The sequence below is a fragment of the Mytilus trossulus genome, chromosome 11 (genome assembly GCF_036588685.1).
Source record: "Mytilus trossulus isolate FHL-02 chromosome 11, PNRI_Mtr1.1.1.hap1, whole genome shotgun sequence".
In the NCBI taxonomy this organism is placed as follows: Eukaryota; Metazoa; Mollusca; class Bivalvia; order Mytilida; family Mytilidae; genus Mytilus; species Mytilus trossulus.
In genome coordinates, this window is record NC_086383.1 from 58,830,959 (window position 1) to 58,845,511 (window position 14,553).

General features: G+C 36.8%; 2 protein-coding genes across 2 annotated transcripts in view; both read left to right on the plus strand.

The window, feature by feature from the left end:
* Positions 1-14,553, plus strand: part of LOC134691357 (uncharacterized) — a 98,072-nt gene that overhangs the window by 30,884 nt on the left and 52,635 nt on the right. The gene's annotated exons all lie outside the window — the stretch shown is intronic.
* LOC134691517 (uncharacterized) overlaps positions 1-14,553 on the plus strand; it is a 52,515-nt gene that overhangs the window by 12,559 nt on the left and 25,403 nt on the right. The window contains exon 9 of the mRNA XM_063552075.1: positions 2,552-2,629. Coding sequence (XP_063408145.1) covers positions 2,552-2,629 — 78 coding nt within the window. The remainder of the gene's footprint in view (positions 1-2,551; positions 2,630-14,553) is intronic.

Consider the following 14,553-nt stretch of genomic DNA (forward strand, 5'->3'; position numbering starts at 1 on the left):
CAGTTGACCCCTTTAGGAGTTATTGCCCTTTATAGTCAATTTTTAACCATTTTTCATAAATCTAAGTAATCTTTTACAAAAATCTTCTCCTCTGAAACTACTGAGCCAAATTAATCTAAACTTGGCCACAATCATCTTTGGGGTATCTAGTTTAAAAAATGTGTGGCGTGACCCGGTCAACCAACCAAGATGGCCGCCACGGCTAAAAATAGAACATAGGGGTAAAATGCAGTTTTTGGTTTATAACTCAAAAACCAAAGCATTTTGAGGAAATTTGACATGGGATAAAAATGTTTATCAGGTCAATATCTATCTGCCCTGAAATTTTCAGATAAATTGGACAATCGGTTGTTGGCTTGCTGCCCTCCAATTGGTAATTTTTAAAGAATTTTTGCCGTTTTTGGTCTTGAATACTATTATAGATAGAGATAAACTGTAAACAGCAATAATGTTCAGCAAAGTAAGATCTACAAATAAGACAACATGACCTAAATGGTCAATTGACCCCTTAAGGAGTTATTGCCCTTTATAGTCAATTTTTAACAATTTTCATTAATTCGGTTAATTTATGTAAATTTTTACCAAATATTTTTCTCTGTTACTAATGGGCAAGGTTCATTATAGATATAATTGTAAGAAGCAAGAACGTTCAGTAAAGTAAGAACTTCAAACACATCACCATCACCAAAATACAATTTTGTCATGAATCCATTTGTGTCCTTTGTTTAATATGCACATAGACCAAGGTGAGCGACACTTTTCTGTTGAACTAATAGGAGAAATATCGGTAATATCGAAATAAAAAAAGAACTAAATTACAGAAATCGCTACTGAAGGTAATAAATAAAATTTGTAATGAAAAATTAAAGTTTATTTTTTTTCGGAAAATCTTATACCCGCGAGCCTCCTTAACACGGAGCATACAAGTTATATATTACCTCTTTTTCTGTCATATAGTTAGGTCACTTTTTATACCCCCACTTTAAAAAAGGGGGGGGTATACTGTTTTACCTCTGTCTGTCCGTCCGTCCGTCAGTCAGTCAGTCAGTCCGTCCCACGAAACTTTCGTCACATTTCTCTCAGGAACTACACATCCACCCTTTCTGTAATTTGGTATCAACATTTATATATGTCAGCTATACCGTGTGATGCGTTTTCAGATTCATCACTCGACAACTTCCTGTTTACCGAACACTTGTATGATTTTACACATGATAGCCAAGTTGAAAATTTTCGTCACATTTTTCTCAGGAACTACACATCCACCCTTTCTGTTATTTGGTATCAACATTTATATATGTCAGCTATACTGTGTGATGCGTTTTCAGATTCATCACTCGACAACTTCCTGTTTACCGAAAAAATTGTATGATTTTACACATGATAGCCAAGTTGAAAATTTTCGTCACATTTTTCTCAGGAACTACAATACAAGGATTTCTATGTCAGCTATACCGTGTAATGCGGTTTCAGATTCATCACTCGACAACTTCCTGTTTACGGAACACTTGTATGATTTTACACATGATAGCCAAGTTGAAAATTTTCGTCACATTTTTCTCGGGAACTACACATCCACCCTTACTGTAATTTGGTATCAACATTTATATATGTCAGCTATACTGTGTGATGCGTTTTCAGATTCATCACTCGACAACTTCCTGTTTCCCGAACACTTGTATGATTTTACACATGATAGCCAAGTTGAAAATTTTCGTCACATTTTTCTCAGGAACTACAAATCCACCCTTTCTGTAATTTCGTATCAACATTTATATATGTCAGCTATACCGTGTGATGCGTTTTCAGATTCATCACTCGACAACTTCCTGTTTACCGAACACTTGTATGATTTTACACATGATAGCCAAGTTGAAAATTTTCGTCACATTTTTCTGAGGAACTACAATACAAGGATTTCTGAAATTTGGTTTCAGGATTTATATAAGTCAGCTATACTGTGTGATGCGTTTTCAGATTCATCACTTATAACTTCCTGTTTACCAAACACTTGCATATTTTTACACTATTAATACTATCCACTTGCGGCGGGGGTATCATCAGTGAGCAGTAGCTCGCACTTTCACTTGTTTTCTCAGCAACTCTAAGTTGCAGCTTATTGAAACATGATAAATAAAATACCACTCAGATGTTACTGGTATGAAGTGGTAATCAGAGCTGAGGGGGTCACATGATAAATAAAATACCACTCAGATGTTACTGGTATGAAGTGGTAATCAGAGCTGAGGGGGTCACATGATAAATAAAATACCACTCTGCTGTTACTGGTATGAAGTGGTGATCAGAGCTGAGGGGGTCACATGATAAATAAACTACCACTCTGCTGTTACTGGTATGAAGTGGTGATCAGAGCTGAGGGGGTCACATGATAAATAAAATACCACTCAGATGTTACTGATATGAAGTGGTAATCAGAGCTGAGGGGGTCACATGATAAATAAAATACCACTCAGATGTTACTGGTATAAATGTACTGTAAGATAAGTGTTATAAAAGAGATCAATTGATATATATGTCTCACTGATTTCAGGGTAAAACTCCATATGATCTGGCAGCAGCAAAACTGAAGTTTGATCCAGGATACAAAGAAGTAGTGGAATACTTGCAGGTACATATGTAATAAATTCTTACTTTTAAACAGAATAACCTGAAATCAATATTTATTGATGTACCATACATAACATTAGAAGATGTGGTATGATTGCCAATGAGACAACTCTTCACAAGAGACCAAATGACACAGAAATTAACAACTATAGGTCACTGTACAACCTTCAACAATGAGCAAACCCATGCCACATTGTTAGGATATGGACATTTAAAACAACAATGTCACTTAGTGCATTCACGAATTTTTTTTCAAAATATCAAAGTGTAAAGAGTTATTACACCAAATAAATCCAAAAGGAGGACACTGAAAGCAAATGGTTTTTTTTTCATTTTTAGTCCTGTAAATTTTTCAAATTAAAAATAAACTCGTACAGTTGATTTGGATTAACTGTAAGGTATTCTTCAGACTTACACCTAACTAAAATTGTTTAATCAAACTGGAGAATTAAACAAAATAACAGCAAACTGATATCAAGCCTGCCTTTAAAATATTTTTTGTTTGGCTTGAGTACAAAACACTTAACACTGTCTAATTGATAAATGGGTTTTCTTCTGGGTAGTGGTACTAAACACTGTGTACTAGATAAATGGGGTTTCTTACGTGTAGTGGTACTAAACACTGTGTACTGGATAAATGGGGTTTCTTTACGGGCAGTGGTCCTAAACACTGTCTACTGAATAAATGTGTTTTCCTTCGGGTAGTGGTACTAAACACTGTCTACTGGATAAATGAGGTTTCTTACAGATTGTGGTACTTAACACTGTGTACTGGATAACTGGGGTTTCTTACGTGTAGTGGTACTAAACACTGTGTACTGGATAAATGGGGTTTCTTACGGGTAATGGTACATGGTCGACTGGATAAATGGGGTTTCTTACCATGTTTACAGGCAGTGGTACTAAACACTGTCTACTGGATAATTAGGTTTCTTACGGACAGTGGTACTAAACACTGTCTACTGGATAAATGGGGTTTCTTACGGGCAGTGTTACTAAACACTGTGTACTGGATAAATGGGGTTTCTTACGGGCAGTGTTACTAAACACTGTGTACTGGATAAATAGGTTTCTTACAGGTAGTGGTACTTAACACTGTGTACTGGATAAATGGGGTTTCTACCAGCAGTGGTACTAACCATCATCTTTTGGGTAGCTGATACACTTCAATACCAGTACCAGCAGTGGTACTAACCACTTTACTGTGTAGATTGTATACTTACCTGCAGTGATACTTAACACTGTCTGTTAGGTAGAAGTATCCATACCAGCAGTGGTATCTAACACTGTTTGTCTGGGTATGATACACTTTATAGCAGTGGTACTCTACTAGGTATATGATCTAATTAGGTACCATTGCAAACAGTGGTACTTACATTGTCTACTGTGAAGATGATATAGTGGAATATTATTGGGTAAATGGTTCACTTGGATACACTTATAGGCGAGCGCCAAAACAAGGATTCGGAGGTTTTTAATGCACCTACCTAACACACGGCTATATGATATATCATTTGAAAGGTCTTTTATTGTACATTCAGAATTGCCTGGTCGTCAAATTGGGAAATGGTCACATTTTTAAAAAAACGGCAAAAAAGGGGGAAAAAATATAAGTCATAATTTGACGATATTGTTCGAAAAATGCAGTTTAAGAACAAATTCATCTGCAATATAATATGAAATATATCATTTAACAAACTATAGTCTATCTAATTTTTGTTTCTGAAATAATTTTTTTTTAAAGGTGTTTAAAATGAAAAAAATCTCGTATTTTTGTGAAAATCATAGTTTTTACGGATATTGACGCAAAACGCTCGGTAATATTTAATTTTGCATCTAAACACAAACAAATTATATTGGTTTTATATTAGTGACATACATGACTAGTTTTTTAAGTTCTAAGGTATCGCCTAGCTTGTTTATTATACCGACAAAATATTGATAAAAACTGCTTTAAAGCGCATATTTACCATGTTTACAGCACACTAAAAAATATATGTTATGTTGGTCTCCTGTTAGTTCGACAGTTATAAATACAATATGATTTAATTGTCTTAAGCTTGCCGACCACGTCAAGGACGAAGATCACTAGCAAGGTGTTGTTTTTTTGCTGGGTTTTGTTTTGTTTAGATCACTAGCAAGGTGTTGATTCTTTTTGGTTTTTTTTTCTTAACTACAACTATCATCGCATACGGAACTTAAGTACACAACCATTTGGTAGAGTTATTACAAAACACGAAATTACTAATAATATACATATTTACATTGAATAACAGTGAGGCAACTTTAACTTTATGTTGCCCCTTTGATCAAATGCTCTTTCGCTATTAGTCAATGGTATCGTTTTCATTTTCATCATCGTCATTCATTTGATCTTCTTTAGAGGTTGGTGTCCTCTTAGTCTTTAGAATAAATATTTTGGCAAGTATCACTGCCCTGACATGAACAAAGCTGAGTGCAAGACATTTGCGGCTCTCGGCAAATACATTTCTTGCTACATGTGTATTCCCTCTTGCAAGAACATATTAAATCTTGCAGGAAATCATACGTCATCATGCCTAAAAAGTAGACTGGATCTGGGCCATGTGAACTCTTTTTCCGTCCGTATTCATAAGGAGACAAAGGATTTGGATGATCGAGATGTGAGGACATCCAAATTTTAGTTTGTAGAAATGACCGAAAATATGTTCTTTGAATGCCGGTTTCACTTGAGTCTTTGCATGTTATAAGTTTAACACGCAACTTGTTTAAGTCAACATGTGATGAAGCGAATTTGTCTTGTGGGTCATACAAGCTTGACATAAGCTCTCTGGCTGCTGACAACGATGTGGAAAAAGCAACTTGAATCTTGTCAAAGTTTTGGAGATTTGTAAACTTACTCGGAGATTTTCTTATCAACTTGAAAACAGTCTTTTTGCCAAACCCAATTATAGCAGAAGTGGTATCACAACCATTTCAAACATAAACTACAGGGAGAATGACTAGCTAGACAAGTTGAAAAAGATTTACTTAACTCATGGATTGGTATGTACCTTCTACAGTCCTTAAGAGAATTAGTTGACCCCGTCAAAAACCACATTTGTTCAGTCGACACAAGAATCTTGAAATAATGAACAAAGAGCACAAGAACATCTGTTTTGGAACACTTGACTATAATTCGTCGCCTTGTATTTAACTGCTAAAAGATTATCAGAGTATATAAAATGAAGCAAGAGTCTTGTGTCTGGGTCTTCGTACGAACAGGACATATATCTGGAGATAGATAACATGATGCTCTCATTGAGAGTTGTCGCTCTATTTCTGGATTGGAAAATGCGCCGGCAAGAACTAAACATTTATTTTCCTCCTGGAAAATATCAGACAATTTGCTGCTCAGATTATCTCCAAGGAAAGTTGTCAGAGCTTGCTTGATTTTGTTGCTTGATAGACATTTTTTCCAGTCTGGAACAGTTCGGTTCAGCGATATGAAATTTTTTCCTAGTTGCTGTTGCCGAACGTCTATGTCGCTCTGCTGATTTTATGGACTGTTCAGTGTCATAGCCATCAAAGACATCAACAACCTTGTCTGTGAATCGCAAGCATGATTGTAAAAGATAGACGAAAGATACCAAAGGGACAGTCAAACTCATAAATCGAAAATAAACTGACAACGCCATGGCTAAAAATGAGTGCCTGCATAATGACAGATTTGACCAAGACTCCAAGCGTGGCCATCCTTTTAACATCAAATGACTAAACTCATGCCATTTCTTATTGGTACGGTAGCACTGTGCTCGATTGGAGGAATGTTAGGGACTGATCCTACTAATTTTTCAAATTCATGGGAAGCTCAGACTTATTTGTCTTCCTCATAATTCCATCGTCATAAAATAATGCAGTGGGAATGGGACAAATTAGATAGGACGAAACAGTTTCCACAGATACGTCATCTCTACATTTACAAATGATTTAGTTAGAGATAGTGCACGGGTAAACACAAGCTCGGGATTCAAATGACCTTTTACAACTTGCCCAGATTTGCATTTTAGTTGTACTTTGGGGTTCATATCTTCAAATGGATTTGTCATATTTTCTGTTATATAAACAGTTAGATCGTCTACATATTTTTTATCCCTTTTCATTGCAAATGGTTTTGCTTCATCGTGACATTAGTCACCACTGGACAAGACACGCACGTGCTCTCATTGCCGATGTTATCTGACTAAGCACATCCCTTGTAAGATTCTATCTTATCAATGAAGCCTTCTTCTTTGTTAAACCAACAATGCCTCTAATGTATCAACCTCACTCAAAAACAACCTTAACACATCATCTTGTCTTTGCCTTAACCTAATAGCATTCATTAAGGTTGTGAAACCTCTGTTAGTTGTCATACTGAGAGTCTCTTGTGTGATATTTCGACATATTATACAGCGTTGATAATTTATGGACATGCGACCGCGCTTCATTGGAAGTGGGGCACATTTCACAATGATGAGTAATTATGATAATATTCAAGAATATGGCAGCAGTCCTTTTGCGCCAATTACTGTTTTTAGCTCACCTGGCCCGAAGGGCCAAGTGAGCTTTTCTCATCACTTGGCGTCCGGCGTCCGGCGTCCTTAACTTTTACAAAAATCTTCTCCTCTGAAACTACTGGGCCAAATCAAACCAAACTTGGCCACAATCATCATTGGGGTATCTAGTTTAAAAAATGTGTGGCGTGACCCGGTCAACCAACCAAGATGGCCGCCACGGCTAAAAATAGAACATAGGGGTAAAATGCAGTTTTTGGCTTATAACTCAAAAACCAAAGCATTTAGAGCAAATCTGACATGGGGTAAAAATGTTTATCAGGTGAAGATCTATCTGCCCTGAAATTTTCAGATGAATCGGTCAATCGGTTGTTGGGTTGCTGCCCCTGAATTGGTAATTTTGAAGAAATTTTGCTGTTTTTGGTTATTATCTTGAATATTATTATAGTTAGAGATAAACTGTAAACAGCAATAATGTTCAGCAAAGTAAGATCTACAAATAAGTCAACATGACCAAAATGGTCAGTTGACCCGTTTAGGAGTTATTGCCCTTTATAGTCAATTTTTAACCATTTTTCGTAAATTAAAGTAATCTTTTACAAAAATCTTCTCCTCTGAAACTACTTGGCCAAATTAATCCAAACTTGGCCACAATCATCTTTGGGGTATCTAGTTTAAAAAATGTGTGGCGTGACCTGGTCAACCAACCAAGATGGCCGCCACCGCTAAAAATAGAACATAGGGGTAAAATGCAGTTTTTGGCTTATAACTCAAAAACCAAAGCATTTTGAGGAAATCTGACATGGGATAAAAATGTTTATCAGGTCAAGAACTATCTGCCCTGAAATTTTCAGATGAATCGGTCAATCGGTTGTTGGGTTGCTGCCCCTGAATTGGTAATTTTGAGGAAATTTTGCTGTTTTTGGTTATTATCTTGAATATTATTATAGATAGAGATAAATTGTAAACAGCAGTAATGTTCAGCAAAGTAAGATCTACAAATAAGTCAACATGACCAAAATGGTCAGTTGACCCCTTTAGGAGTTATTGCCCTTTATAGTCAATCTTTAACCATTTTTCATAAATCTAAGTAATCTTTTACAAAATCTCCACTGAAACTACTAGGCCACAATCATCTTTGGGGTATCTAGTTTGAAAAATGTGTCCGATGACCTGGTCATTCAACCAAGATGGCTGCCAAGGCTAAAAATAGAACATAGGGGTAAAATGCAGTTTTTTGCTTATAACTATGAAACCAAAGCATCTAGAGCAAATCTGACAAGAAGTTAAATTGTTAATCAAGTCAATATCTATCTGCCCTGAATTTTTCAGATGAATTGGACAACTGGTTGTTGGGTTGCTGCCCTCCAATTGGTAATTTTTAAAGAAATTTTGCCGTTTTTGGTTATCTTGAATACTATTATAGATAGCGATAAACTGTAAACAGCAATAATGTTCAGCAAAGTAAGATCTACAAATAAGTCAACATGACCTAAATGGTCAATTGACCCCTTAAGGAGTTATTGCCCTTTATAGTCAATTTTTAACAATTTTCATTAATTTGGTAAATTTATGTAAATTTTTACCAAATATAGTTCTCTGTTACTAATGGGCAAAGTTCATGATAGATATAATTGTAAGAAGCAAAATCGTTCAGTAAAGTAAGAACTTCAAACACATCACCATCACCAAAATACAATTTTGTCATTAATCCATTTGTGTCCTTTGTTTAATATGCACATAGACCAAGGTGAGCGACACAGGCTCTTTAGAGCCTCTAGTTTATGGGTATCATTTGCGCCAAATTTTGTTTTCTAAAATGTATCAATTGCGCCAATATTCGGAACTCATTTGCGCCAATTTACCTGTACACATATCTACCATAAATATTAATATTTATTTTTATCTTTGGCTTAAAAATGTTCATTTGTTTTCGAAAATATGAAGATGAGCATCTGGGGAGAAATGAAATGACTTGAAATTAATTATACAGTCCATGTACAGCGAAGAAAACTTATTGCTTTGCTGAATATTTATAACAAGATATGCCATAAGAGAAGAAAAAAAAAGCTTTTGCTGATTATGTTTTATCCCCATATGTTGACACAGTGCTTTGTTCCCACCATCTGTATGAGCTGAAACTCTATCTACCGCAAGGCGTACCATTAATGGAACAGAAACAGTCCAAGGGCATTATAATGAACTGTTTTATGCATTTCATCCTTCGATGTTTGTCTTTTTGGCAATACAATGAAGTAACAAGCTACTACATACATTAAATTAAAAAAAAAACATGCAACAGCAGTAAGAAGAAAGTATGTTTCTGAAAAAGAAACAAACAGTTGCCGTGTTAACTGCTGGTTCCAAGTCCGAATAAAGGAGGAGGGGGGTGATTTTTCTTGCAATTGGCGCAATCGTATGTTTTATTTTTGGCGAAAATGATACCATGGAATTTTAAAAACAGGTGGCGCAAACGTAGCATTGGAGAACAAATGTTGTGGCGCAAAAGGACGCATTTTTTGGCGCAAACGGATCTCTCCCAAGAATATACTATTCTACAAAATGCAGTCTGCTGCTTACATAACACATGCCGATATCGTTAGTAATGGTTAAAGTGGTCTAATGGTTACACATGTACGAATATTTATCTAGTAATATGTTTTAAAAGCACGACTTGTGTTTTGGAAACTCAAGTGTTACCTATGCATATTAGATACTAGTTTTATTTAAATTTTTAGAGTCTGGGATAAACACGATACAGATCCGGAATACCGTTTAATAATGCAGATTTTAGAAAAGTCGTCAAACATTTATTATCCATCTTTGAGCTTCGATGTGTGTCGCAATCTTTTCAGGGTATATGGAATTTATAAAAACAAAACATACAAGAGTTTTAATAAGTCATTGACAATGACAATCTAAAAAAAATATGCTTTTTTTTACATTTTAGGGTTGGTCTTAAAGATGCCTCAGAATCAACTAATTTTTCATAAAATCTTCTTTTTTTTTTGATTCTATGTCTTTTTCGAATGTATTCAAAGCTATCTTAGATAAAAACGAATAATATATTTACAACACTTCCGATATATGCAATGTTACATGTCACCGTATAATCCAAAGTAATTCGACATGTTTGTGTTCTCGTGAGATTTGCAAGAAACATGACCATAGGGATCTTTGACGACCACCCAAATCGTATGCTCCAGAAGTTTTTCTTTCGATTGATACCAAAATTAGCTGTGTGTTCGATAGGTGCATTAAAAACCTTAACGAGAGGCTTTTTCTCAAATCGGCGCTCGCCTATTAGCAGTAGTGGTAATAAACACTGTCTACCGGGTATGTGATACACTTCGATACCCTTACCAGCAGTGGAACTAACACTGTATACTCGGTATATGGTATACTTGGATACCCTTACTAGCTGTGGTACTACTGGGTAGATAAAAAAAATGTTTGTTTTTACTGTCAGCTGTTTAGATATAACAATCAGATACAAATACCAGCAGGGTACTTGACACTCTCATTGGGTGGATAGTCAACTCAGATACCCTTACCAGCAGGGGTACTTAACACGGTCTACTGGATGTGTAGTAGACAAAGATACCCATACCAGCAGGGTACCAAACACTGTCTACTGGGTGTATAGTAGACACAGATACCCTTACCAGCAGGGTACTTAACACTGACTACTGGATGTGTATATAAGACACATATACCCATACCAGCAGGGGTACTTAACACTGTCTACTGGGTATATAGTAGACACATATACCCATATCAGCAGGGGTACTTAAAACTTTACTGGGTGGATAGTCACTTAACACTGTCTACTAGGTAGGTGGTAGACTTGGATACCCTTACAGGCAGTGGTACTAAACACTGTCTACTGGGTAGGTGGTAGACTTTGACACCCTTACAGGCAGTGGTACTGAACAGTGGTAGTCATTTCAGATGCCCGTACAAGAAGGAGTCCTTAACACTGTCTACTGGGTTCATAGAAGAATCCTACCCATACCAGCATGTGTACCAAACACTGTCTATTGGGTTGATAGTCACCTCTGATACCCTTTCCAGCAGGAGTATTTTACACTGTCTACTGGGTGTATAGTAGACACAGATACCCTTACCAATAGGGTATTAACACTCTCATTGGGTGGATAGTCAACTCAGATGCTCTAATCAGCAGTGGTACTAAACACAGTCACTGGGTATGTGGTAAACTTGGATACCCTTACAGGCAGTGGTACTTAACACTGTCTACTGGGTATTTGGTAGACTCAGATACCCTTACATGCAGTGATACTTAACACTGTCTACTGGGTGTATAGTAGACACAGATACCAATACCACTAGGTGCCAAACACTGTCTACTTGGTATGGTGGTAGACTTAGATACCTTACATGCAGTGGTACTAAACACTGTCTACTGGGTAGGTGGTATACTTGGATACCCTTACAGGCGGTGGTACTAAACACTCTCTACTGGGTAGGGGTAGACTTGGATACCCTTACAGGCAGTGGTACTAAACACTGTCTACTGAGTAGGTGATAGATTTGGATACCCTTAACGGCAATGATACTAACACTGTCTACTGAGTAGGTGATAGATTTGGATACCCTTACCGGCAATGATACTAACACTGTCTACTGAGTAGTTGATAGATTTGGATACCCTTACCGGCAATGACACTAACACTGTTTACTGGGTAGGTGATAGACTTGGATACCCGAAGCCCTGCTGGTACCCTTACTAGCAGTGGTACTGAAAACTGTCTACTAGGTTATCTTAACAGCAGTGGTGCTTAGCACTTTCTAGTGGGTAAATGTAACACTAACACTGTTTACTTGGAGTATGGGTACCCTTACCAGGATTGGTACTAAACACTGTCTAACTAGGAGTAAGGGTCTCTTACCAGCATTGGTACTAAACACTGTCTAACTAGGAGTAAGGGTCTCTTACCAGCATTGGTACCAGGGATGATTCCACTATATAGTTTAGGGCCGCTGAACGGCCCTTAAATCGGCCAGCGGCCCCCAAAAAATAAATTCCCAATTTAGGAAAATAAAACAAAAATCGGTATTTCCGGAAAAGTTTCTGTCACCGATTACGGCAACTATAGTTTTTCATAGTTTGTCGTCAAAACATAGTAAAATCCGGATAAAAATGCTGACTATTATCGCATTTTATTAACAACGATTTAATTATGTCAACATGAGGTAAACAATTTTAGTGGCCGGATTCAATTGAAGTTAAAATGTTATGAGAGTATGTGGTCTCGTAAAAGTAGATCGCTCAGCAGGTTGATCAAAAATATGCTTTTTGTCAAAATGGGTGTCAAAACAGACCTCGGCAAAGAGAAAATTTTATATAATATTGATGAATGAATTTGAATGGTAAAAGCAGATCGCCCAGCAGAGCCGGTTATGTTGATTAAAACTTGTTTTGTATAAGAAATTATTTTATATTTTGCTCTTTTTTCCGCAAAAGACAAAAGTTTGAGCGTTTTTGAAAATAATGTTGATGATAGACCATTCATGAAATGAGATATCTTATATAATAGTTCATTAGATATTTGATATAGTTTGAAAGATATCTTATAAAGTTTATAAGATATCTTACAAATGTATATAGTTCACGAGATATCTGAAATAATTTATGAGATGTCTTATACATGTAGTTTATAAGATATCTCATATAATTTTCTTAATATGATATCCAATGAACTATATAAGATATCTTATACAAAACATATACTTTAAGATATCTGAAATAAATCTTATATATTATATGAGATATCGTATATATTATGAGATAATTTGAAATTCGAATAAATAGCTAAAGGGCCTGCCATAGGTTTATATTAGCTGGTACTTGTGGTATATAGGTTTTTTGTAATAGGCCTCGTTTACCAAAGTTAAGATAATAGTGCATCATATGCAATGATATTCATGTATTACAACTTCCCTGGTCTGAATCCAATAATTTCTTCAATCAGTGTATAGAAGAAATTAAATTTAATATTCATTTTCCGTTTTTACAGGAAAATGATATATTATTTCGTCTTATATTGTATGCATAAAAAATTCCCAATTGGGATAAAAATTCCCAATTTGATATTCAAGGGACCCATTTGTAAACACCTGGAATCATCCCTGGGTACTCAACACTGTCTAACTGGGAGTAAGGGTCTCTTACCAGCATTGGTACTCAACACTGTCTACTGGGAGTACGGGTACTCTTACCAGCATTGGTTCTAAACACTGTCTACTGGGAGTAAGGATACCCTTACCAGTATCGGTACTAAACACTGTCAACTGGGAGTAAAGGTACCCTTTCCAGCATTGGTACTAAACACTATCTACTCGGAGTTAGGGTAGCCTTACCAGCATTGGTACTAAACACTGTCTACTAGGAGTAAGGTACCCTTACTAGCATTGGTACTAAACACTGTCTACTTGCAGTACGGATATCCTTACCAGCATTGGTACTAAACACTGTCTACTGGGAGTACGGGTACTCTTACCAGCATTGGTTCTAAAAACTGTCTACTAGGAGTAAGGTACCCTTACTAGCATTGGTACTAAACACTGTCTACTTGCAGTACGGATATCCTTACCAGCATTGCTACTAAACACTGTCTAACTGGGAGTAAGGGTCTCTTACCAGCATTGGTACTTAACACTGTCTTCTTGGAGTAAGGATACCCTTACCAGCATTGGTACTAAACACTGTCTAACTGGGAGTAAGGGTCTCTTACCAGCATTGGTACTAAACACTGTCTTCTTGGAGTAAGGATACCCTTACCAGCATTGGTACTAAACACTGTCTAACTGGGAGTAAGGGTCTCTTACCAGCATTGGTACTAAACACTGTCTACTGGGAGTAAGGATACCCTTACCACCATTGGTACTAAACACTGTCTACATGGAGTAAGGATACCCTGACCAGCATTGGTACTAAACACTGTCAACTGGGAGTAAGGGTACCATTACCAGCATTGGTACTAAACACTGTCTACTGGGAGTAAGGATACCCTTACCAGCATTGGTACTAAACACTGTCTACTGGGAGTAAAAGTACCCTTACCAGCAGGGGTGCTGAACACTGTCTACATGGAGTAAGGATACCCTTACCAGCAGGGGTACTAAACACTGTCAACTAGGAGTAAGGGTACCCTTACCAGCATTGGTACTAAACACTGTCTACTTGGAGTAAGGGTACCCTTTCCAGCATTGGTACTAAACACTGCCTACTTGGAGTAAGGTTACCCTTTCCAGCATTGGTACTAAACACTGTCTTCTGGGAGTTAGGGTTCCCTTACCAACAGGGGTGCTTTACCAGCAGGGGTGCTCGACCACTGTCTACTGGGAGTAAGGGTACCCTTACCAGCATTGGTACTTAACACTGTCT